Below are 24,571 nucleotides of genomic sequence, written 5' to 3' on the forward strand. Positions count from 1 at the left end.
TAAGTATGAAATTTAGATTTCAATTCAAACTGAATTGTCAAATACAAGGAACTCAAAAGATCTTCGTATTTTTGTTTCTTCTGGTTTGTATCTTATGTAATACACAAATTGTGGGATTTGCAATTTTACTGTAATGTTTAACCTACTTTAAAATTTACATTTTAATAAAACAGAGCAGTTTTGACAGTTAAGGTATATTAAATCAGGATAGAGCTACATGAAGTACAGTTTTTCTGATGATGTTCATTTACCAAAACCTTTTTATTCATTTAGTGAATATATGTAAGTTCAACACATAAAAATGAGAAATAAGAAATTTCGACAAATCTATTATTCATGGTTGGAATTCAGAATATATTTTATCAAGCTGGGCTTTTCTTCTTCGGAAATAACATGAAACAGAAAGATAATTGCTTTTGATAATTTTTCAGCATATATCAAACAAAAAAAGCCATGAGTTGCTCATAAGTTATAGGCTAATAGTTTAACATAAGAATGTATATAACTAAAATATCTAACATATTTTCCATATTTATTTGTATGTTGGAAACTATCGTACTCTTTTTGCATATAAGAACCATGTTGATTGTTGCATTGAACTTCACTCTGAATACCTTTCAAAATGTAATATTTATCAGCTCAATCTCCCATATTTCCACTCTGTTCCATGTGTTGTACAGATTAATTTGTTAAATATATAAAAACTATATTTGGATGTCAAGGAGAAAAGAATTTAAAAACAGTTTCTAAAAATGGTTCCATTGTGGCTTGGTTATGCAGACCCACATAATGCTAGTTTTTGTCTCCAAGCACACACTCAAATTCACACACGTTCTCACAGAAGAACCATTTCTTTGTATTAAAAGGTAGGGATGGTTAATAACTTTTGGAAAGTTGGATAAATTTTATTATTTTCCTAATGTTATTATTCTATTATTTTCTGTCATTTGAAGAAGTAGAAAACCACATTTTTAATGAAATGCAATAGATATTCTCTGGTGTTCTTCTATAAATGTAAGTCTCCTTTATCAATTCTGAAAAAAAATCCTGTCAATTATTAGAATTATTGTTATTCCCAGTCTCTAAAATTGGGTGACAATCAGCTGAATACACTTTGTTTCATGTGTCCAGACACTGATATATTGATGAATCTTAAAACCAATACCATGCAGCTTAAAACCAAATCTTTTTTTTCCAGGCATTAAAAACCATGGGTTCTTCAATTGGGTAATCTTTTGGCAAAATATTGAACATGCTCACACAGGAAGTAGGTTTCATGTATACATCAGTCAATAAATTTATCAACAAACCACATAATATAGAACATGTGGTAATATTAGTGGGATGACAAGCTGGGAAACCATCTTAATGTTTCCTGGAGCCCATTTAAACATATTTCTTCCAGGAACCAGTAATAAATGACTATCCTAAAAATCATATGCCTGAGACATGTAATATGAAGATTATCTATAGCAGATATTTTATTTATCATATTCATGTCCAAACTTCAAACTCATTTATACCTTTTTAACTATAAAAATTAGTTAAACTGATTCTAAGATGGTTTATAAAATATTTCATACTGTAAAATCTATTTGTGACATAAAATAAATATACAATAATTCCACAAAGAATGAATACATTTAAAAAAAACCCTGAGTGTTAATATGGGTTTTTTTTCTCTAGGGAAAAAACAACAATCTCTCTCTCTCTTTTTTTTGTCTATGAATACTGAAGCTTATTGTTTAAAATACTTTTTAACAAACATTTGTGGCCAGAATTGCAATTTAATGTCAGTTACCCTGTAAAATATATAACCTATGTGCTCTACCTGACATCATGCTCATGTATGGGAACACGGTAAAAAGAAAATTTCATCATAAAAAAAAGAAAGAATTTGCAGATTATTTCATCCTATTACAAGTGAACAGAATAACTCAGACGAAACAATAGCACTAAAAGTTAAGTGAAGTACCTTTTACTTCTACGATATCTATGAACTTCTGCAAAAATAGTAAAAGCAAGAACATTCTTCACAAAAGTATGCAACTTTAGAAAATAACTTAATTTGGGAACCCAAATAAAATTTAAGAAATATGAAATAGGGCATGTGCAATGAAAACATTTTGCATTCTTGATTATATTGTAGGCATACATATGCTTGCTGTTTTTAATATCTTTTATCAAGATGATATGGCTTCTCTTTGCTCCCAAATTTTTGTAAAGATGATTTTTCTGTCCTCATCAAATCATGAGGAAAATGCATTTATATTAATGGGATATGGTAGGCAGGACAAGGCAAAAAATGTGCCATGGTAAGAACTGTATTTATCACAAGAGAAACATGTTCCCAGGAAAAATAGCCCATAGCTGAATGGAATTTTCAAATACCTTTACCAACATAACTCAGATATTCAATTTGCTATAATTTTCCCTGGGTTTTACCCTTAACAAAGTTCTACTGATTTAAATTTTATTTTAACAAAAAATGAAGAGCTTATTCAAACTCCTTTCAATCAGTTCAGTAGGAATCTTTTCTTTAAGATTTGGGCCTCTCTGCTGGGAACAGCCTAATTAAACATGATGGATTCAGGATCTTGATTTGCCATTTGAGCCATATGCCTTAACACGTCCTTTTTGGTGATAATGCCCAGGAGCCTCCTAGAGAAGAAGGGAAGGAAAGAAACAAAATTGTGATTAATCATTAACCTGTCTTGTTCATTTTTCAAATTCTGCTGCAGGCAAAACTTAAACACAAAACAATCAGTTTCAAAAAGACACCCTGCTCCTCCCTTCTTTAAAAACCAAGAAACTGGATTTTTTTTTTTTTAAAAAAAGAATGATTTACATTTACAAACTGAAAAAAAATCATCACAATGAATTTGCTTTTATGAATACAGAGCTTTCATTATATTTTTCTCAGCCTTTGGCAAAGAGATAAAGACGCCATATTCTATCCAGCTGCATTCTTCAGTGCACTTAGTTAAGGCTGTTTCTTGAGCAGGCTCAAACTTGTCCAACTTGACATCATCTCTCTGAAAACATTTGCAGAAACTGTTGGGATCCTCCAGGCCAAAGCAGAAGAAACTCAGTGCAGGGCATAAAAAGACCGATACATCAAAGTATTGCAAAAACCTTGAAGGCGGAGGCTCCTGAACTATGACCTGAATGCCAATGCATCACATTTAAAGAAAGCTTCCTGCAAAACTACTGAATTATATGCTCTCCCCCTTCTTTTGCAGGCATGCTACTATGCAAAAGGGTGGAAGCTCTCAAATATCTGTTCATTCCATCTATCATGAGTTTTTATTAATTATTTTAGAGTGGGGTTGCTATAGCTGTTAAGAAAACTGAAAAACAATGGTAAAAATATATAAATAAAATTAATAGTCCAGCTAATGTTAACTGTATGTAATACAGATTTACTAACTTACCCTGATAACAAAACCCTTTGAATAATCAATGCTAATTATAACAGTCCAATGCCTCATATAATTGACCCTACTGTTTTAAACATTCTATTTTAAACACTATATACTATAATTAGGGGTGAAGGGCAACTTTTCATTCCTTTTCATTTCTCAAAGGATTGGAAAAACAGAAAAAGAGGATAGATATGCTATTATCACAGCCCCAAAGATATATAAGAGCAATGCAATGTCTGGATAATTTTTCTATTTTAAAAATATTACACTATGTCCTTTACATAGTACTAAATACTGCAAGATATGGGAATCATTTCAAATAAATATTTATTTATTTTAGTGCAGTTATGAAACATCGGGGTTCCTTTAAAAATCTGTCTGGTTAAGAGTATTTCATTATTGTGGAGTTTGCTCATTTATTTTTATTGAATATATGCAATTATAGTTTGTTAGACAATATCTTGAAGTAAAACGTTACAGAAAGTAAAGAATACTTTAAATAGTGTATTTTAAAATATTTATTATAGGCCTCTTTCTACCTTGAACTTTAGCCATAATCTGATATTACTTTCACAAAACTAGATTTTACTTAGTTTTTATCTTCAAAACCCAGGATTCTGTACATCCAAGGTTTAAAAAAAATAAGTTACATATAATACTTATTGATCTAAAACCATGGTTTCTTTTTACCAATATTTTACCTGCTTTAAAAAACAACCTGCCTAGTATACAAAGAATTTATCAAAATGACATGTTTAGTAAACTCATGTGCTTTCCTGATTTTACATGAATTGAATCCCATTGAGATTAGCATTGGGCAAAAACAACAAAGTTTGTTTGATCAACAAATTGACTTTTGTTGCCTCCAAATGGCTCAATTTTTCCCCTCAAGCTAGTTGTGCAAATAAATACAGGTAAATCCTCAACTTCCGACCACAATTGAGCCCAAAATTTATGTTGCTAAGTGAATCACAACATTTGTTAAGTGAATCACTGCAATTGTTAAATTAATAAGACAGTTGTTAAATCAATCGTTAATTGATTTTGCTTGTCAGAAGAGCGCAAAAAATGATCATGTGTCCCCGGGATGCTGCAACCATCATAAATATGAACCAGTTGCCAAGCAGCTGAATGTAAATCACGTGACCACGGGGATGCTACAGTGGTCATAAGTGTGAAAAATGGTCATAAATCACTAAGTGAACTGTTGTAAGTTGACCACTAGCTGTAGCCTTCCTGTCTTCTCTACACTTGGATATTGCTCTGTTTGCAACATCTGTCTATGTCTGGGTCAAATTCACAATGTTTCAGGCATTTAGTATCTTCTAAGTGTAAAGGCAAGAAATTAAAAGAGGCTTGCTCCTGGGGAGGAAAGCCATGGCAAATCTAGACAGCATACTAAAAAGCAGAGACATCCCCCTGCCAACAAAAGTGCGTATAGTCAAGGTTATGGTTTTCCCACTTACAATGTATGGCTGTGAAAGTTGGACCATATGGGAGGCTGAGCACTAAAGAATTGAGGCCTTTGAACTATGGTGCTAGAGAAGACTCCTGCGAGTCCCTTGGACTGCAAGGCAATCAAACTGGTCAGTCCTAGAGGAGATCAACCCTGACTGCTCTTTAGAAGGCCAGATCCTGAAGATGAAACTCAAATACTTTGGCCACCTAATGAGAAGGAAGAGCCTGGAGAAGAGCCTAATGCTGGAAACGATTGAGGGCAAAAGAAGAAGGGGACAGCAGAGAATGGGGTGGCTGGTTGGAGTCACTGAAGCAGTCGGCATGAGCCTAAATGGACTCTGGGGGATGATAGAGGATAGGAAGGCCTGGAGGAACGTTGTCCATGATGTCACGGTGGGTCGGACACAACTTCACAACTAACAACAACAAAGTGTAAAGGCAATAAGTTTTCATTAATTTTAGTTTTCATATTATCAGAATAGCAATGGGCTGTCTGCTAAAACAAAGGAAGGTTATGGCATACACTTGAAAGGAGACCAGGAAGCCTGTAATTGTGGAGTCTGTCTGGCAAGAACAAAGAATGCTTATTTAGGGAATAGGCACGTGTAAAGCTTGTAACAATTCTGGGTGGTTAGAAAGATGGTAAAAGTAACCAAGAGTTAGGCATCTTGCAAACCTCAGCTAGAAGTTAGGAATAGGGATGGCCTGGAGCAAATAGGATGTGTATTAGATAACTCCTGAAGCATTCATTAGCCAAGGCTTAGGAATATGGACGGCTAGAGACCAATAGAATAATTGCTAGATCATTTCTAAAATGTTTATTAGATGATATTTCTTATATATCCTGCCCAGGGGTGAAATGCTCCTGGTTCCGACCGGATCCCCCAATCTGGTAGCAATGGCGGCGGGTGGTTCGGAAAACCGGTAGCAAAAATCCCTGCCCCACTCCCATGCCCAGCTGAGCTGTGAGATCATCAGAGCAGGGATGAAATGCTCCCAGTTCAGACCGGATTGCCCGATCCGGTAGCAATGGCAGTCGGTGGTTCGGAGAACCGGTAGCAAAAATCCCTGCGCCCCCCTCCCCCACCATGCCTAGCTGAGCCACACGATCATCAGAGGCTTTTTTTTTTTACTTTTAAAAGCATTTTTTCTACAACCTCTTCCAATTAAAAAATGCTTTTAAAAGTAAAAAAAAAAGCCTCTGATGATCACGCGGCTCAGCTGGGATCATCAGAGGCCTTTCAAAGCATTTTTTTCTGCAACCTCATGGCCGAAGAGGTGGTTAAAAAAATGCTTTGAAAAGTCTCTGGCAACTCCCAGCTGAGTTGCCTGATCGGCAGAGAGATATTTTTAAAAGAGCCTCTCTGACGATCCCAGCTGAGTTCCTGATTTAAAAAAAAAAAAGTTGGCCATGCCCACCCAGTCACATTACCCCACCACCACCAAGCCATGCCCACAGAACCGGTAGTAACAGATTTTACATTTCACCCCTGCATCAGAGGCTTTTTTTTTTACTTTTAAAAGCATTTTTTCTACAACCTCTTTGGCCAAAAAAATGCTTTTAAAAGTAAAAAAAAAAAGCCTCTGATGATCTCACGGCCGAAGTGGTTGCAGAAAAAAAAATGCCTTTAAAAGCCTCTTGCGATCCCAGCTGAGTTGCCTGATCATGAGAGGCTTCTATAAGCATTGTTTTCTGCAACCTCTTAAGGTTGTAGAAAAAAATGCTTTTAAAAGTAAAAAAAAAAAAAGGTGGCCACGCCCACCCAATCACATTACACCCCACCCCCCCAAGCCACATCTACAGAATCGGTAGAAACAAATTTTACATTTCACCACTGATCCTGCCTAAATATCCCTCTAGCTTTGCAAATGTTCTTTATAGCTTCAGAAGGCCTTCACTTTCCAGCACTGCAACTTGCTTTCTCTCATTGCTCCAGAATGTTTGAGCTTTTGAGGGACGTACTGTATATTCTATATTCAAGGCTCTGTTTCATTCGATTTAGCTTCTGCCTCTTATATTTTTCATTCCTTACCTCTTATAGGCTTATAAATCCTTTATAAACTTTAAAACTTTCAGTTTGTAAAAAAATAAACTTCCATTAGTTAATTCCTTTAATGTGTCATTGAGGCAGGGATTTCCATCGGTATTTGAGGCACATTTAGTCTGGATAAAAGCTAAAATGTTAGCAAAACTTTTGCTAACAATTATATTTGGCTGGCATTTCTCCCTAGCAGCAGGGTTTTTTTTCTTAGATTAAAAATAATACATATTTAGCAGTAGTTTGACCTAAATATGAAGCTTAATTACATACATGTATTATAAATTCTGCTCTGTCAAAAGAGCAAAAATAAGATATATTGCTCTGAGCTAGAGGGTAAGACTTTGCTAGCTAAATGAATTATATAAAGCATTAATAGCTAACAAATTTGGGAATTCATTATTTTATTTCAATGGCATCTTTTCTTTAAGTTCTTGTTTTAATATTGTTACTGAAAAATTATGAAGGTGTTTCAAATGCACCCTTCTTTTACTTCAGTTTAGTTTTAACTTATTTTTCAAAAATTGCGTTGTTATTTTTTTATAAACTCAAACATGAATCCCTTGTAATCCAACCCAACTTGTTTTCCTGGTCTAACATTACATGTATCTGGAGAGGATTGGGATTATTTCTTCCAGAAAATAAGCCCCTGTCCTTCAACAGAAATACCATATTTTTAAAAACAAAAATAATTTATATACTTACCCACTGCGTGTAACAAGACACTGCCTGAGTCCAAGTTTTCGAAAAATGTCTACCACTGTTTCCATTGGTGTGTGGTCCGTGACAGTGAAGGGGCTCAGATTCAAAATACGCCGGAGCTTCAGCATATGAGGGCTATTGGCAGGGACCTCTGGAGGCTCTTCAGTAAAATATACAATTGAATTGCTTACTACACCATCCTGGCGCTGCCTTGCATTTTCTGTATGAAAAAATCAGACAAATAAGGACTATTGCACATCCATCTCAGGAAAGAAATAGTTACTGTTTTCTGATGATCCTTTAATGGTTCTTGTAAGATCAGGATGATTATTAAGTACATCTGTATAGCAGTGCCAGCACACTAATGCTGATGCCAGATTTAGCCCAGCTCCCTTTTTTAGGGATAATCTTGATATGGAATAATTTATCTAGAATACCACATTGTTCTATATGATCAGCATCTTTTCATATCTGAGGCCATAAGGTTCAGGCCTATAGAAATCCATCTGCATGCATTCATACAACTACACAAGCTCAAAAAAACAGAGGCAAAGATGACTTTGTTCCTGTTGTTCAAATTAACTGATTTGAATCCCTTTAATGGGAGCAAAGGAGAAGAGATGCTACATTTCTGCTTTCACTGGTCACAAACCAGTGGCTTGTTGTTGGCTTAGCACTGTGATTATTGAATGGAATTAAATGCCAAATTCTTGAAGCGGTTGCCAATGGGTAAACTTAATCAGCTTAAACTTTATTTTAGGAAAGTGCCCATTTGACTTTTAAATTACACTCTTCATTAAGCTCAGCATTGACATATATCTTTCAGCTAACTGAAGCATATATTATTATTATGATTGCCCTTTTCTCTCTAATCTGTGTGTACAGCAATATCACAGCACAATTACTGCTGAATAATGCATTCATTTCCCTTTCCTTTCCTTTCCTTCGATTTTCAGTGTGTAGAAGTGCTAAAACCTCCAGAACAATAGGCTTTCTAAAAATATTCTCTGTTCAAAAACAAAGGCCAACTAACATTAATAATATTTCCTCTTGCTTGATGCTAATCTTCAGAAGAGATTTTAAGTGCAAGTTTCTCTCTCTCTCCCTTTGAACTATTTTCCATCAATCATGGAGCTGAAATCAACTCTTGTCTTCTAACAACAGAACCTTGTCAGTTTCTAACACATTGGCGTTGTACTGTATTATGTCTCGCTTAAACTCATCTTTTAACAGCCATGAAATGAAAATGACCAAATCCCAAACTGCTATCATCTTCCAATCAGCTTTCAAGCCTACATATAATTTATTACATTTCATATAGGTTATTGACTTTTGCCCTGTCTTCTTATGGTAAACATGCCTAATTTTGTAATTGTAGTGTTTGCTTTCATCTCTGTCATCTTCCTCTATCCATCAATTTACTTTGCTTTAACTTTGAAAAGAATAAGAAAAAGAAGACAGAAAAGTTATACAGACATTCAATTTATAATGATAAATGTATAATTGTTAATACATATATATTGCAACACTTCTTTTGTTACAAAAAGTAACAAGAAAGAAGCTTTCTGTTATTCTTAAAAGAATCAAAATTTTCAAAAGGCTAATTTGGAAAGGGAAAATTAAATGCATAGACATGAGAGGACATGATATTGGGATCTTTTAAGTTTGGAATAGTATTGCACACAATTAATTTCTTACCTAACTTTCTTCTAGGCCACCTATAAAACTAATCACCTCTATGTGAAACAGATGCAACTCACTTATTGCAAGAATCAAGTCCCGTCTCTGTGCAAAGCCAATAAGACGCTCTTTAGAAACCACCACTGGAAAGCCATTGTAGTCTGTTTCTTTGATTAATGTCTCCACATCTTCCACTGTCATGCTGTCTTGGGTCAAGACAGAAAGAGGAGGTTCTCCACGCCTGGGCCTCATAACATCAGTAGCCAGTGTTCTGTGGGTAAATTCATCTTTTACATCCAGAAATGGATAGCCGTTCAAATGGATATGTGCCTCGTAGATCCCTTCTTTGCCAAAAGCATCAGCAACCCACTTGCTAGTAACAGCTGCAGCCATAAGAGGCACAATATACTCTAGTCCTCCTGTTAATTCAAACATGATCACGACAAGTGAGACTGTCATTCTGGTAACTCCACCTGTCAAGAGAAAGAAATCGTTGGGTAGGATTGTCATAGAAGATGCCACTCTGATTTTTTGCAACCTGACATGCGTTTTCATAATTGGAATCCACTATAAAATGTTAACATTTTTCCATAAACCAAAACACAAAGGCAGCTCTGCAGTTGTACTGTATGGTATCCAGAGGCATCATTCATTTAATTAGTATACAGCCTTGGTTTTCTTCATTCCCAAATGGATATGGTGCCTTCATTCCAAGAAATCTTTAGGTATAATATTCATGAATTTTAAAACTGCAAAATTTAGGGGTGTAAACCGATACCATGCTATATCATACAGAACAACAATTAAAACAAAAGAATAATACAGGGTACCTAAGCACGCAGCAGCTCCCACCATTGCATATAGTCCTGGAGTAACACAATCAGCTCCTGGTCTACACCAGTTTCTGAAGATGATCCAGTCGTGATGATGGTAGGCCAACTGTTCCACACCAATCCCAACAATTCTACCAGCTATTGCTCCTACAGCCATGCTGGGTATAAAGAGACCTGAAGGAATCTCAAATAACATAAAGTGAAGTTAAAACCAAATTACAAGCACAACTTAATACAAATAGTCCTCAACTTACAACAGTTCTTTTAGTAACCTGATCAAAGTTACAACAGCACTGAAAAAAGTGACATGACCACAGCAGCATCCCCATAGTCACATGAACAAAATTCAGATGCTTGGCAACTGGTTCATATTTATGATGGCTGCAGTGTCCTGGGATCATCCTCTTTTGTGACCTTCTAATGAGCAAAGTCAATGGGAAAACTAGGTTCACTTAATAACTGTGTTACTAACTTAACAACTGCAATGATTCACTTAACAACTGTGGCAAGAAAGGTCATAAAATGGGGCAAAATTCACTGAAAAATGTATCACGTAACAACATAAATTTTGGGCTCAATTGTGATCATAAGTCGAGAACTACCTGTAGTACATATGGTAAAGATGATTTCAAAGTTTACTTTAAATATAAATATATTACATTTCTTAAATTTAATAAATAATTTCAGTGGCAACTGAAGTCTTCCTACTAAACATTCTTGTTTCTTATTACTTCAGAGAACTCCATTATTTTTGTTCACTGCAGAGACTTATCACCTTACATTTCTTAACACCTTGGCTATTTTCCAAGATTGTTATGAATTCTGTCTTTCACAACAATTACTCAAGCAAGAGCAGAAGAGACAACACATGAAGGAATCATAGCACAAAAAAATAGAATTTTAATTACCGCTATGATTTTCCCCATCAATGGTATTGGTAAAGAAATAAATACTAAATTGTTTTTGCATCATATTTTCTTAGAATTAATGTCAAGCAAGTTCTAATGGCCCTGCAGAGATTATTTTTCTTTCTCACTTGCTATTAAAAGTGAGCAAGTAGGGGCACTAACATTTTGCCATAGATGTGGGAAGCCATTAGTCAAAAATTATTTGAAATCTCCAATAATTCTGATTTTTTATCTTAACCACATTTCATGATTCATACTATTAATCATGTACTTGACATCATCAAGTACTACTTCATTACATCACAATGCATATTTTGTCATTTTGATGAACATTGGATGATTGTGGATGCCGGTGTGATTGCAGATGAATTTAGCATCAAACACTCAGTCTAAGTAACAACCTATTTAAACCACTTAGAACTATCATTTGCTAGTTCTAAGTGGTTTCAAATAATCTGATAATATCTACACTGTTCTTCAAACTTTTGTAATACTTGCCCTACAAATTTATGGAACTTATGGGTGACTATTATTTTGAAAATAAAATAATGGCAAAAATAAAAAGCCCTAAAAATAAGTAGTAATTTATTAAAAAGCAATTACTATACATTCAATGTACTGTCAACAATTTATGTCTGTATGTTATCAAATTCTGCTAAACATGGACTCTGAAGATAACATTTAGTATAAAATAAAATGCTGATTAACCTGTCATTTAATGTTGCTCAGCAGACCAAAGTGACAGCAAGAACTGCCCAGTGAAGGTAGGAATTTATGTTCATGTAGTTACAAATTGGTAGAAGAATAAAAAGTGAACTCAAGAAAGAAGGAACAATTTTAAGAAATGTACAGAATTTAAAACATTTGTACAATAAGCAAGATCACTTATTAGGATATAATGGAAATTTATTCCATTTCCAGGCACACACACACACACACATATATATGGAAATGGAATAAATTAAAAAAGATATAGTGGATGCAAAACTTCATAGAAATAATTACAGTACAACAATAGGAAAATTATGGGTAAAATGATAAATACTTCACATTATAATTTAAGGGGAAATTGCTACAAAATGTTTTATAGATAGCATATAACTCTGTCAATTATTACCAAAATAGACAAACTATACAAGAAATGTGAAAAATGCCATAACAAAGAAGGAACATTTTATCATATCTGGTGGTGTACAAAAAAAATTCAAGAGTACTATAAATAAATATATCAAAATATTCAAGAATTCTTTAAAAGCTGAACTGAAACTATAAACATTTTATGTGGTATAAATTATTATTTTTAGTGCAATCTTCCCCTTAGTTTTACTTGGATAAGTAAAAGAAGGAGCTCTGATGGCACCGTGGTTAGAATGCAGTATTGCAGGCTAACTCTGCCTACAGCCAGGAGTTCAATCGAGGTTGACTGAACCTTCTATCCTTCCGAGGTCAGTAAAACGAGGACCTAGATTATTGGGACAATATGCTGACATTGTAAACTACCCAGAGAGTGTTGTAAAGCACTATGGAGTGGTATATGAGTCTAAGTGCTATTGCTATATTGCTATATTTGTTTCAGTGTATCAGATCTTAGGTGACTACAACATTTCTTAGACTATGCTTGATTTTCCAACTTACCTTCATGCCAAACGTGAATATGGTAATGATGATTTTAAAAACCAGAGCCAGAGCTAGCTGCCACATAGCCATGTATACTCCTGTACCAGCTGGTCTGTCGGGAATATCATCCACAGGTCTAGTCATGTTGGGATCGTTTATGTAGTCACAGAGTTGCGATGACTCCAAGGCTCCACAGTCATTGAAGAGTTCAGAGATGAGCTCACTGGTGCTCCTTCGTGTATAAGGATTTGGATAGGCAATAATAGCAGTTATGGCAGTGACTGCAATGACCTCTAAGACTGGATACTTTCCAAGCCTGGTAGTTTTACGCCTCCTGCACCATGCAATGTTGCATCGAATAAAAAGCGTCCCCCACAATCCTCCAAAAACTCCAAGCAATATAAAAGGGAAAAGTTCAGCCATGTACCAAGGGGTGTGATATTCCACATAAAAGAGGACCAGGCGACTGTTACCAAATGGATTGATGGATCTCAGAGTAAAGGCTGCAACAAGTGCAGCAAAGAAAGATCTCCAGAGAGTCTTCAGGGGAAAATAATAACTCACCTAGGATAAAATAGAATCCATCAATAAGTATTTCCAATTTTTTCAAAGGGTTTCCTTTGCAGTTACTTGTGGAAGTGATATATTATTATGCATTAATAAAGATACAGTCCAATGATAGGATTGTAGAAGGTTAAAAGTGATGAAAAATTACACTATCTTTGAATATATTATTAGAATTACACAAGCACACTGCAGAGATAGAACAAACAAACAAACAAACAAACAAGCAAACTACTTTCACATTTTCAGGTGATACTAGGATCCCATAACCACTGCTATTAAAGTACCAAAGAATTCTACACGTACACAATATCCATTTTGTGAAAAAAAGAGAATATAGGGGAAAAATTTCATCATATACTTATATTTCATCATATAATTTTATATAATCGTTTATGTCTCCCAGTTTTTACTAGTAGCCACATTCAATTTAATCAATTTATTACAGTCTTAGACCAGAGACCAGAACACATAAAAACACTCAGTAAATATACAATTAAAAATTCCAGTATAAAATAATAAATAACAACTAAAATCTATAATAAAATCCGGTCTGTCAATTATACATGGACTAACTATACTACAATTACAATCCATAAACTGTGTAGTCTGGTGTAGGTTCAACACTAAAAGGAAAAAGACTAAGCAGTGCAAGGGGTTTGTCGCATTTGTTATATAACATAACTATGGTGGAAAAGACACATGTTTGCGACGAATCCCCAGTGCTGCTGCACAGAATCTGGCCACTTGCACTGTAATTATGGACTGTTCAACCTTAAGCAGCCACTGAAGATAGGAAGATCTAAGGAGCATCTGACCCACAGTCTCCACCTCTCCTGAGCCACAGGAACAGAGTCTTTCCGTCAATAGTGTCCTTTTATACTTGCCGTACAGGACAGCTGATAGAAGCGCATGGCATCGTGTGAGCGAAAATGCTTTCTGGTGGTTTGTTGACTCCAACTGATTAAGATAGCTGGCAGGAGCAACAAGACATCTAATGGCATCTGGAGCCAGAAACAGCAGAGCTTTCCCTAAGTCCGCCTGCCTCTCGATGTCCTCTACCCTTTGTCTTGCTAGGTCATACTCCATCTTGAGTATTGAAGCTGGGGAGAAGCCTAGTTTGGCAAGGTTGGACTCGACAGCCTTGATCCATAATGAGGAGAAATTGTTTTGGAGGATTAATGGAGCAAGAGTTTGCGGAAAGAAGTTAAGTTTTAGCCAGAGTTTAAAGGATGCTATACAGATTCTTGCTCTGACTTTTGTCAATCCTGTCTCCAGGCGCAGAAGTACATTTGAGATACAACGCAACATCTGGAGAATTGATCTAATAAATTTGGATTGAACTTTTTCTAATGGTGTAAAACACAAAGCTGATGGTCCGAGCAAGGTCCCATAAAGAAGCTGTGCTAGTGACTTGGCCAGAAAAAACTTAATTGTGGCAGGGACATAATATCCTCCCTTTGTGCAGAAAAATGTAAGGATGGTGCTCGCTGATCTTTGGCCCAAGGCAGTCGCATATTCTCCATATGCTTTTCTTGAACCATTGGCCTGAATGACCATCCCCTGGTATTTGAAGGTGGTTACCTGCTCTATTTTGTGGCCATTTAGATACCATGAATAAAGTTTTGAGCTTTTTGCAAAGGCCATGATCTTTGTTTTCTCTTTGTTTATGTCCAGTTTATTGTAATTACAATACTGGACAAAGGCTCACAAGGCTCTTTTAAGGCCTACTGGTGTCCTGAAGAGGATCACAGCGTCATCTGCATAGAGCAGGAAGGCGATGCTTCGATCACCTATTTTTGGGGGGTGGTAATTTGGTTTGTTTAGCCATTTTACCATGTCGTTTATATAGAAGTTGAAAAGCAGGGAGGCCAAAATGCACCCGTCTAACCGCCTTTTGAGTTTTAATAGTAGCCACATAAAAATTGGTTTGATACAACTGTGAAATTGATATGCACTTTTCATAGGAAGGTAATCTTACCATATGGTTCATGGATTGCAAAAGAGAATTGCCTTCTCGCTTGCTAATTATTTTAAAGAATCAAATGAGGGGAAGTACATTTGTACTACGTTTAATAAAATAACTGAATATTAAATGAGGCATATGACAGATTGTTGTCTTTTCAAGATACTATATATCTATTGTAAAGCCACTTTTACCTAGCAGTACCGTGGTTCTTACCATCCCCACCAATTTATAATATGATATTTCAGTACTATCATCTAAAAAGGATGTATGTGTGGTAAGTTATTCTTTCTTAACAACATTGTTGCTATGCTACAGGTTTCTACAATACCAAGACTGGATGTTTTCCATGCATCTTAAGGCATTTCATTTTGTTCTTTATATACCCATGTAAATTATTTATTTATTTATTTATTAATTCAACTTGTATACCGCCCTTCTCCCCAAGGGGACTCAGGGCGGTGAACAGCCAAGCTTAAAACACATATAATACAAAAGTTAAGAAAAAACTAAAAATAAATTAAATCATTGGCATTTCCAATTTAAAATCCCAGATCTACAAAATCGAAAAGTTCCCAATTTAAAACCCAGAATCAATAAAATCAAAAATTTAAAAATGACTTAATCCTCCAGGCCAGCCAACAGCAAGGAAGCATCTGGATTAATAGTATATCTTCCTGCCAAGGAGGGGCTCAGAGAAATACAAAATATTACAATTGAGGAATATAGTAGTCCTCATTTAGCTACTGCCTTGTATAGCAACAGTTCACAAATACAATGATGATGAAAAAGCAACTCCTTGCATTTTGATTTTCATATATAAAAGCAAAGGAAAGCTGAAGTAAGAACATACAGTAAGAACAGTTCACTTAGTGACTGCTTCACTTAATAACTAAGTTGTGGGACCCATTGTGGTCACTAAAATACAATTGAAGATAAAGCAAAAAAACTGTTTCTGGATAATCTTACTTTTAGGGATGTTTTCAACTGATGTAGGGCCTTGCAAGCATAAGAACAGCAGTTATCAAAATATTTTAATCAATCAGGATCAAGTGGTCTAGCTCCCTGCTCAAGCAGGAGACCCTATATCATTTCAGACAAATGATTGTCTAGTCTCTTCTTAAAACACCCAGTGATGAAGTACTCACAACTTCTGAAGGCCAGCTGTTCCACTGGTTAATTGTCCTCACGGTTAGGAAGTTTCTCCTTAATTCCAGGTTGCTTCTCTCCTTGAGAGAGATTTCCTTGAGCCAGATTTCGCCTAATCTGTACTTGTAACTTTGGTTTTTCCTGCCCAGGTGTAAAACCTTGCTTTCCATCCATTGTTTCTTGCCCTGCCCTCTGGTGCTTTGGAAAATAAATTGACTCCCTCTTTTTTGTGGCAACCTCTCAAATACTGGAATTCTGCTATCATGTCCACCCTAGTCCTTCTTTTCTCTAGATTGGCCATACCCAATTCCTGCAACCATTCTTCATATGTTTTTGTCTCCAGGCCTTTAATAATCTTAGTTGCTCTTCTTTGCACTTTTTCCAAAGTCTCAACATCTTTTTTGTAATGTGGTAACCAAAAATTAATGCTGTATTCCAGGTGTGGCCTTATTAAGAGTTTATAAAGCAGTACTAATACTTCACATGATGTTTATTTATGCCTCTGTTTATACAACCAAGAATTGTATTAAGTTTTTTTGCTGCCGCCGCACATTGCTGACTCATGCTTAAATGATTGTCCACTAGAACTCCAAGATCCCTTTCACAGTTATTGTTTTTGAGCCTAATCTGTACTTGTAACTTTGTTTTTTCCTGCCCAGGTGTAAAACCTTGCTTTTCTCCACATATTAAATTTCATATTGTTGGATAGGGCCCATTGTTCAAACCTGTCAAGATTTTTTTGAACCCTGAACTTGTCTTCTGGGGTGTTGGCTATTCCTGCTAACTTAGTGTCATCTGCAAATTTGATTAGTTCCCCTTCTATTCCCTCATCTAATTCATTTATGAAGATATTGTTGAGTACCGGGCCTAAGACAGAACCTTGTGGTACCCACTGCTTACTTTCCTCTATGTAGATGTAGCACCATTAAGGACTATTAGTTGAGCACGGCTTGTCAGCCAGTTACAAATTCATCTGGTGGTGATGTTGTCTATCCCACATTTTTCTAGTTTACCAAAAAGTAGGTTGTAGTCTACTTTGTCAAATGCCTTCCTAAAGTCTAAGTATATTATGTCTACAGCATTTCGCTGGTCTACTGATTTAGTCACTTTGTCAAAGAATGAAATAATATTGGTTGGCATGATCTAACCCTAACAAACTCATGCAGGTGACAGGTTATAATTTTATTTGTTTCTAGATGTTCGCAGATCTGATTTTTTAAAAATTATTTTTTCCAGTACCTTCCCAGTATTGATAAACTGATTGGACTGTAGTTTCCTGGGTCTGTTCCCCCCCACCCCGCCTTTTTTTTAAGATGGGAACCATATCAGCTATTTTCCAATCCTCAGGTAATTTCCTCTTATTTCAGGATTTTTGAAAGATATGGTACAATGGTTCTGAGCTCTGGCATCTCCTTCAGATCTCTGGGATGTAATCCATCAGGTCCTAATGGTTAGTATTCATCAAGATCAGACAGATGTTCTCTAACCATTTTCTTGCTTATTTTACTTTTTATTTCTAGTCTGTCTTTAAAAATTAGATTTTTAGTAGGTTTGGCTATAATTACTTTTTGCTTCAAGACTTATGCAAAGAATGAGTTAAACAGTTCTGCTTTCTCTCTGCTGCCTGTTACTTCCTTGCCATCTTCTCTCTTAAGTGGACCTACTGTTTCCTTGACTGTTTCCTTGCTATTTATATTTTGAAAGAAACTTTTAAAATTATATTTGACTTTTTTCTAAGTCTTTCTTCATTCTGAGCTTTCGCTTTCCTGACTTCATCTTTGCAGATTCAGACTATCTGCTGATATTCTGCCTTAGTTATGTGTTCCTCTTTCCATTTTTTGTATTTGTCCTTTTTGTTTTTCAGCTTATCAGAGAGATCTTTGTGCAACCATGCTGGTTTCTTCTTGGATTTCTAGTTTTTCTTTTCAGTGGTATTGTGTTGGACTAGACTTTTATGATCATATTTTTTAGAGTTTCCCATGCTTCTTGAGTTGTTTTCCCCTTTAGGATTTTCATCCATGGAATTTTTCTTAGGGTCTCTCTGAGTTTATCTCTGAGTTTATCAGAACTTTTGAAGTTTAAGACACTGGCTGGGCTATGTTCTATTACTTGTGTTTGCATTATATTGAATTCCAGCTTCTAGTCACCAGCTCAGCTCAGAGATGTCTACCTATTTCCATTCCTTCTCTAATGATTTCTGTCCCTTGAGCTGACTGCCACCCACTGTCTAAAGCAAAACAATGCAGGAACAGCTGCCAATAAAATATGCCATACAAAGCATTTGCTCAGCTTATGACATTAAAATACTTCTTACCTCTTCTAAACTAAAAAGAACTCCCCCAATGGGTGCACCAAAGGCAACAGAAACACCAGCAGCAGCTGCAGCTGACAGCACCTAACATGGAAACATCAATCCACATGTTAGTAATCTGTGGAAAATATTCACAGAATATTAGGTGAATGAAGGAAATGGTGAAACTACCAGTACCTCTCTCCTTTTTCCTTCATTCTTGCTATACTTGGAGAAAAGGCTGCTAAAGCAGTTGCCACAGCAGCAGGCTACATGCACGAGAGGCCCTTCTTTGCCAAGACTGAGTCCAGAGGATACCACCAGAACTAAAGTTACAGTTTTGATTAAGAGCGTCCACTTGCCTAGGTATCCTCGAATAATGAAGCCACTTAAGATGGTCTTTATCTGGATGAGAAAGAAGAACAAAAGTTGGTTGATCAGATTTTTGTGAAACTATTAGAAAGTCTACCCAGGTCAGCAATTATTTTGCTTTTTCAAGATAGGTGAATATTCTGTGCTGAAAAACACAAACCAAGTGGCCAGCTTTAAAGTCAACAATTTCCTTTCCTTTTCCTACTTTCATCTCCATTAGCAAGGACTGCAGACTGAGTTTGCCTGAAATTTGCATTGTAGAAAATTATTCCCTCCCCTCCCACTCCCAGTGTCAAAGTTATATAATCAAGTAAGGAGACATTACCTCTGGAATTCCAGATCCACAGGCATAAGGAGCAAACACCCTCACAAGGGAGACAGCCAAGAAAACAAACAACAATGCCCATAAGATGTATAGGAAGTAATTTAGAATGTAAGCACTGGCACCCTAAAAAAGGGAAAAGAAACAAGAACAGATCATTTTAAGACAGTCCAAAAAAGGGCATATTTATGGTGGTTGTATGGGAGAGTGGGAGAATATGAAGCACCACTTCTTCATCAGCTGTGTTATAAGATTGTTACAGTATATTTTTCATATTTGGCTTATTCAACCACACAAATATTTTCCTTGAAGTCTGCAGTCTGATGCATCTGTATATTACTAAAACTCTCCTGTCTCTTTGCCCATTTATAACCTTGTCTTGTCAATTAGGCTAGAAGGAGCATCATAGAGCAACAAATTTTGAACCAAGGTCATGGGTGTCAAACTTGATCACATCACTTGACGTATCATGACGGTTTTTGCCTTTGTGGAGCCAGGGTGGGTGTGACCTGCATGTGACACATCTGGCCCACGGGCTGCCATTACTCCCACATAATTAAAATAGAAGAGCAAGGAAAGATGGCATATCTCCACCTTCTTTCCTGCCTTATTCTGACCACTGCACCAAATCAGCTGTCAGCAAGGTCTGATGGGTAGTTAATTTACTTCTTTGGAATGAAAACCAAAAATTGAACTCTCTTAACAATAGTGGGCAGTGAGGGAATGATTAGGAGGCAATTTGTATGCCTACTGGCAAGAAAGGTATAGCTGGATAGAGCTGGCTGGGTAAATCCACTGGAGAAAGGGGTCCTTGGGAGCATGCTGGAATGGGGAGTAGGCAAGCAGTTTTCCTTGTGGTCTTCAGCTCCCTTTATTCTCCCCCACCTCCAGTAAAGTGGCAGGCAGATCCATGGGTCAGCTGAGGAGAAGGAAGAGGAAGCTTCACTAGGAGGGTTGTGAGGTAAGGGGAAGCAGCACCAGCCTACATTATATGTGGAAGAAGGATGACCCAACAGGTATGCAGTATTTACCTGAAAATAAGTCTTTTTGATGTCAGAGAACTTACTTCCAAATAAACACCTACAGTTTGGGACTGCATGTCTTCCAACATGGGACCTCAATAAGGCAATTTATGGAAATTGCAAATATTATTTCAAAAACATACAAGGAAACATAATGCATTGCAAAAAATATTAATCACTGAGGCCTAAATTATTGCAGAGGTACTATAGCCATAAATTAAGAGGGCAGGTCAGATTAAAACAATTTTAAATGAATTGGGACTGAAAACGGCAATATTTCCCATTAAGGCTCCTTCATTTCAAATCAGTTTTGTTTGCTTTTGTAAACTATCTGCCTTAGTAAAGTTAGCAAAAGTTACAGTCTATACAAAAAGCGGGGGTGAGTGGGGGAAATTAAGGCTGTAAAATAGTAGACTGGTAAACTATTTTAAATAAATGCAGTGGATTGCTGAATATTTATAATGCTTTTTGAAGCTTTGATAAGATGCTTTGAGGGCAATGAAAATAATGGCATTTCACATAGGCATATTTTTTTGAATTTTTTCAAGTCTGGCAAATAGTTAAAAATTGTTATTATAACAAATGTATGTTTCCCACTTATACTCTCATCAATTGCACAGAATGTTGGAGATTCTTCTGCTAATTTTGACATCTGGGTTTACTTATTCAAGCCTAAAACATAGATGAACTGTCAGATCTGTCCTAATCCGACCTCTTAGGAAAGAAAAGGCCTCAACTCCATTTGGCTAAAGCAAATGGTTCTTTTACTAAGAGTGATAGTTGCAGTAAAGTCAAGTGAGCTCTGAAACTACCATACTTGCTGGATACAAAAATAAGGTGTAGGTTTGTCCCTAGGCCATCCCTCCCCTTGTGACCAGTCCGTTTCCAGCCAGCCAGAGCTCGCCAAGATGTTTTGAGTATTTTGAGATGTTCATATATAATTTGTATATTTCTCAGGATACCTGGCTGTGGGATGCTGGTACAAACAGGATCCGGCTGCTCTGGTCCTTATCACCTGTCATCGCCGCCACCCGATTTCCTATCCCTTTATTGCCCTTTCATCTTTTCCTCTTTCATCCTTCCTCCCTTCTTTTTTTTATGGCAGGATGCCTGTGAGGCCCTCCAAGTTGAGCCTGGCAGATCTGAAATGAATGGCATCTATTTTGATGCTTTGATTCCCTGAGTAATTCTTATTTTTACAGATGTCATTGTCTATTTTTAAATAAGCTATGACAATAATCTTTATTCCTTCACAGGATGAACTTTGTTTGAAAATTACAGTCCATAACAGAGTGACTGGGGAACAGTTTCAACACAAATTCTTTCCTTGATAAATAAGTATATGGGGATGTGGACAATGAATATTCGTCTCAGTTTGTCACATATAAATTAAGATTTCATCCAACAAAGCATATAAGCAATATTTTTGATTTACTGCTATGCTGAGACAGTGATGACATATTGATAAACTAAATTTATGTAAATATGCATGCAGCCCCCTAACAAACTATAATTCCTTAATACTGAGGCAACTAACTATTTGAACAAACTACTATAAGATTAAAAAAACAGACATAAAATGAACAAAGATAGAGATATAAAGATACATAGAGATATAAAGATAGAGATAGATGATAGATAGATAGATAGATAGATAGATAGATAGATAGATAGATAGATAGATAGGTAGATAGGTGCAGACCTATGCAAGGGCCCTCTTTATAGACTTCTGCTCAATATTCAATACTATCATTCCAGATATTCTTCTAACTAAACTAAATCAGCTAGCTGTACCTGACCACACTTGTAAATGGAGCTTCCTAACAGACAGGAAGCAACAGGTGAAGCTAGGCAACATCACATCAGATACTTGTACATTTAGCACAGGAGCCCCCCAGGGCTGTGTGCTTTCTTCACTTCTCTTCTCTCTATAGAGCAGTGACTGAATCTGAAAAGATCCCTCTGTTAAAATACTGAAGTTTGCAGATGATACAAAGTGATTGGTCTCATTCGAGACTGTGACGAATTTGCATACAGACAAGAGGTTGAACAACTAGCCTTGTGGTGCGACCAGAAGAATCTTCAACTAAACACACTCAAAATTGTAGAAATGGTGACTTTAGGAGAAACCTTCCTATACTACCACCTCTCACAATACTAGACAACAACACAGTATCAACAGTAGATACCTTCAAGTTTCTAGGTTCTATCACATTTCAAGACTTAAAATGGACACCTAACATCAAAAACAACACCAAAAAAGCACAACAAAGAATGTTCTTTTTGCGCCAACTCAGAAAGCTTAAACTGCCCAAAGAGCTACTGATTCAGTTCTACAGAAGAATTACTGAGACTGTCATCTGCACCTCTATAACTGTCTGGTTTGGCTCTGCAACCCAACAAGACAGACACAGACTTCAACGGATAATTAGGATTGCAGAAAAAACAATTGCTACCAATCTGCCTTCCATTGAGGACCTGTATACTGCACAAGTCAAAAAGAGGGCTGAGAAAATATCTACAGACCCATCACATCCTGGACATAAATTGTTTCAACTTCTACCCTCAAAACGACACTATAGGGGACTGCACACTGAACAACTAGACCCAAGGACAGTTTTTCCCCGAATGCCATCGCTCTATTAAACAACTAATTCCCACAACACTCTCAAACTGGAGCCTTGGTGGCACAGCAGACTAAAGTGCTGTTAAGTAGCACCAGCTGCCTGCAATTACTGCAAGTTCAAATCTCACCAGGCTCAAGGTTGACTCAGCCTTCCATCCTTTCAAGGTAGGTAAAATGAGGACACGGATTGTGGGGGCAATAAGCTGACTTTGTATAAAAAAGAACACTGCTTAGGGGGGGTCGAAAGCCCTAAGCAGGTATAGATAAAAGTATGAAGGCTATTGCTTAATGCATTGTAAGCTGCCCTGAGTCTCCGGAGAAGGGCGGCATATAAATCGAACCAATAAAATAAAAAATAAAAAAAACTATTTACTAAGACTGTATTACTATTATTCTTCTCATCCTTCTTATTACCTATCTCCTCCAACATGACTATAACCATGTTGCTTGGATTTTTACGATTTATATTGTTCTGTTTGTTTCCTAGTATGATTTGATTGCTTATTAGTAACCTATGACTATCATTAGGGTGTTGTATTTTATGATTCTTGATGAATGTGTTTTTTTTTCTTTTTTTCCCCTTTTATGTACACTGAGAGCATATGCAGCAAAGACAAATTCCTCGTGAGTCCAATCACACTTGGCCAATAAAGAATGAGAGAGGGAGGGAGGGAGGGAGGGAGGGAGGGAGGAAATGGCATAATTTTTATTTTCTGTCTAACTGAGAGGAAATATTAGAACTATGTGCTGCAAAACTTTAGATTATTACTATACTAGAGGATTATTGTACTTCTTTGCTATCGTCTAGGAATGGTCCAAATTTCTGTAGCCTAGAGCATTTTTCAGTTTAGTGTAACATGTTTTCATGACAGTGCCACGTTAAAACATTAAACAATTAGTGTGTAAATTACAGCAAAACTATAACCATACCTCAGATTCGTTAACTAAAAGCTCAGACCACTTTTGCCACTGAGGACATTTGTCCCGGTCTTCAAAAGTAGTTTCATTGGATGTCCAGCAACACTGCTCATGACTATACCAAAAGGCTTCTAAACAGACTCCTTCTTTCAAATCAGTCATCCAATCCACTGCTAAATCTATAACTCCAGCCAATGTGCCTAACAGGGAGAGAAATAGATGTTAAAGAAGGATCCAAATGATAGATGCTGAGAAATGAGTTTGAACATGCTCTTGCAGAAGTGTCTCTTGAATATGAGTTGGATACATACTGTACGTAACTCCGTATTAAGTCACCCCACAGTTACCAAAATAACAAGTTAGAAGAACTGTCCACCTCATAGCTATAGGGTGTTTTCAAGAGATTTATTACACATGTTAGCACCTACAACAGTGAGTGAGTGAATGAAACCTGCCAAATAAAATATGAGAATTGTTTCCTTGTATCTTTCTATAAGCTTTTTTATGCAATGTAGTATTTCTCTTAAAATACGAATTACTTTTCTTGACTCACTTCTAAGAACTTGTAAACAATATACACAATTATTAGTTTATAAGTTTAAAAACTTATTTAAAGTTTTTAAAACAAGAAACTATATTCTTATCTGGAACATTCCATGAGCAGCTGAAATTGATAAAGT

At 36.3% G+C, this 24,571-nt stretch overlaps 1 protein-coding gene across 2 annotated transcripts in view; it reads right to left on the minus strand.

The window, feature by feature from the left end:
- Positions 1-242: 242 nt before the first annotated feature.
- The window catches only part of LOC117676230 (Cl-/H+ antiporter 4), a 39,613-nt gene continuing 15,284 nt past the window's right edge, over positions 243-24,571 (minus strand). For both annotated transcript variants that reach the window (XM_034435592.3, XM_034435602.3), the window contains 9 exons: positions 23,904-24,091; positions 19,329-19,451; positions 18,830-19,036; positions 18,656-18,736; positions 12,681-13,226; positions 10,135-10,321; positions 9,385-9,777; positions 7,628-7,844; positions 243-2,661 (listed from right to left, as the gene is read on the minus strand). In XM_034435592.3, the coding sequence (XP_034291483.1) occupies positions 2,571-2,661; positions 7,628-7,844; positions 9,385-9,777; positions 10,135-10,321; positions 12,681-13,226; positions 18,656-18,736; positions 18,830-19,036; positions 19,329-19,451; positions 23,904-24,091 (2,033 nt within the window). In that variant the 3' untranslated portion in view covers positions 243-2,570. The remainder of the gene's footprint in view (positions 2,662-7,627; positions 7,845-9,384; positions 9,778-10,134; positions 10,322-12,680; positions 13,227-18,655; positions 18,737-18,829; positions 19,037-19,328; positions 19,452-23,903; positions 24,092-24,571) is intronic.

Source organism: Pantherophis guttatus, chromosome 5 (assembly GCF_059756535.1).
Source record: "Pantherophis guttatus breed Tessera chromosome 5, ASM5975653v1, whole genome shotgun sequence".
In the NCBI taxonomy this organism is placed as follows: domain Eukaryota; kingdom Metazoa; phylum Chordata; class Lepidosauria; order Squamata; family Colubridae; genus Pantherophis; species Pantherophis guttatus.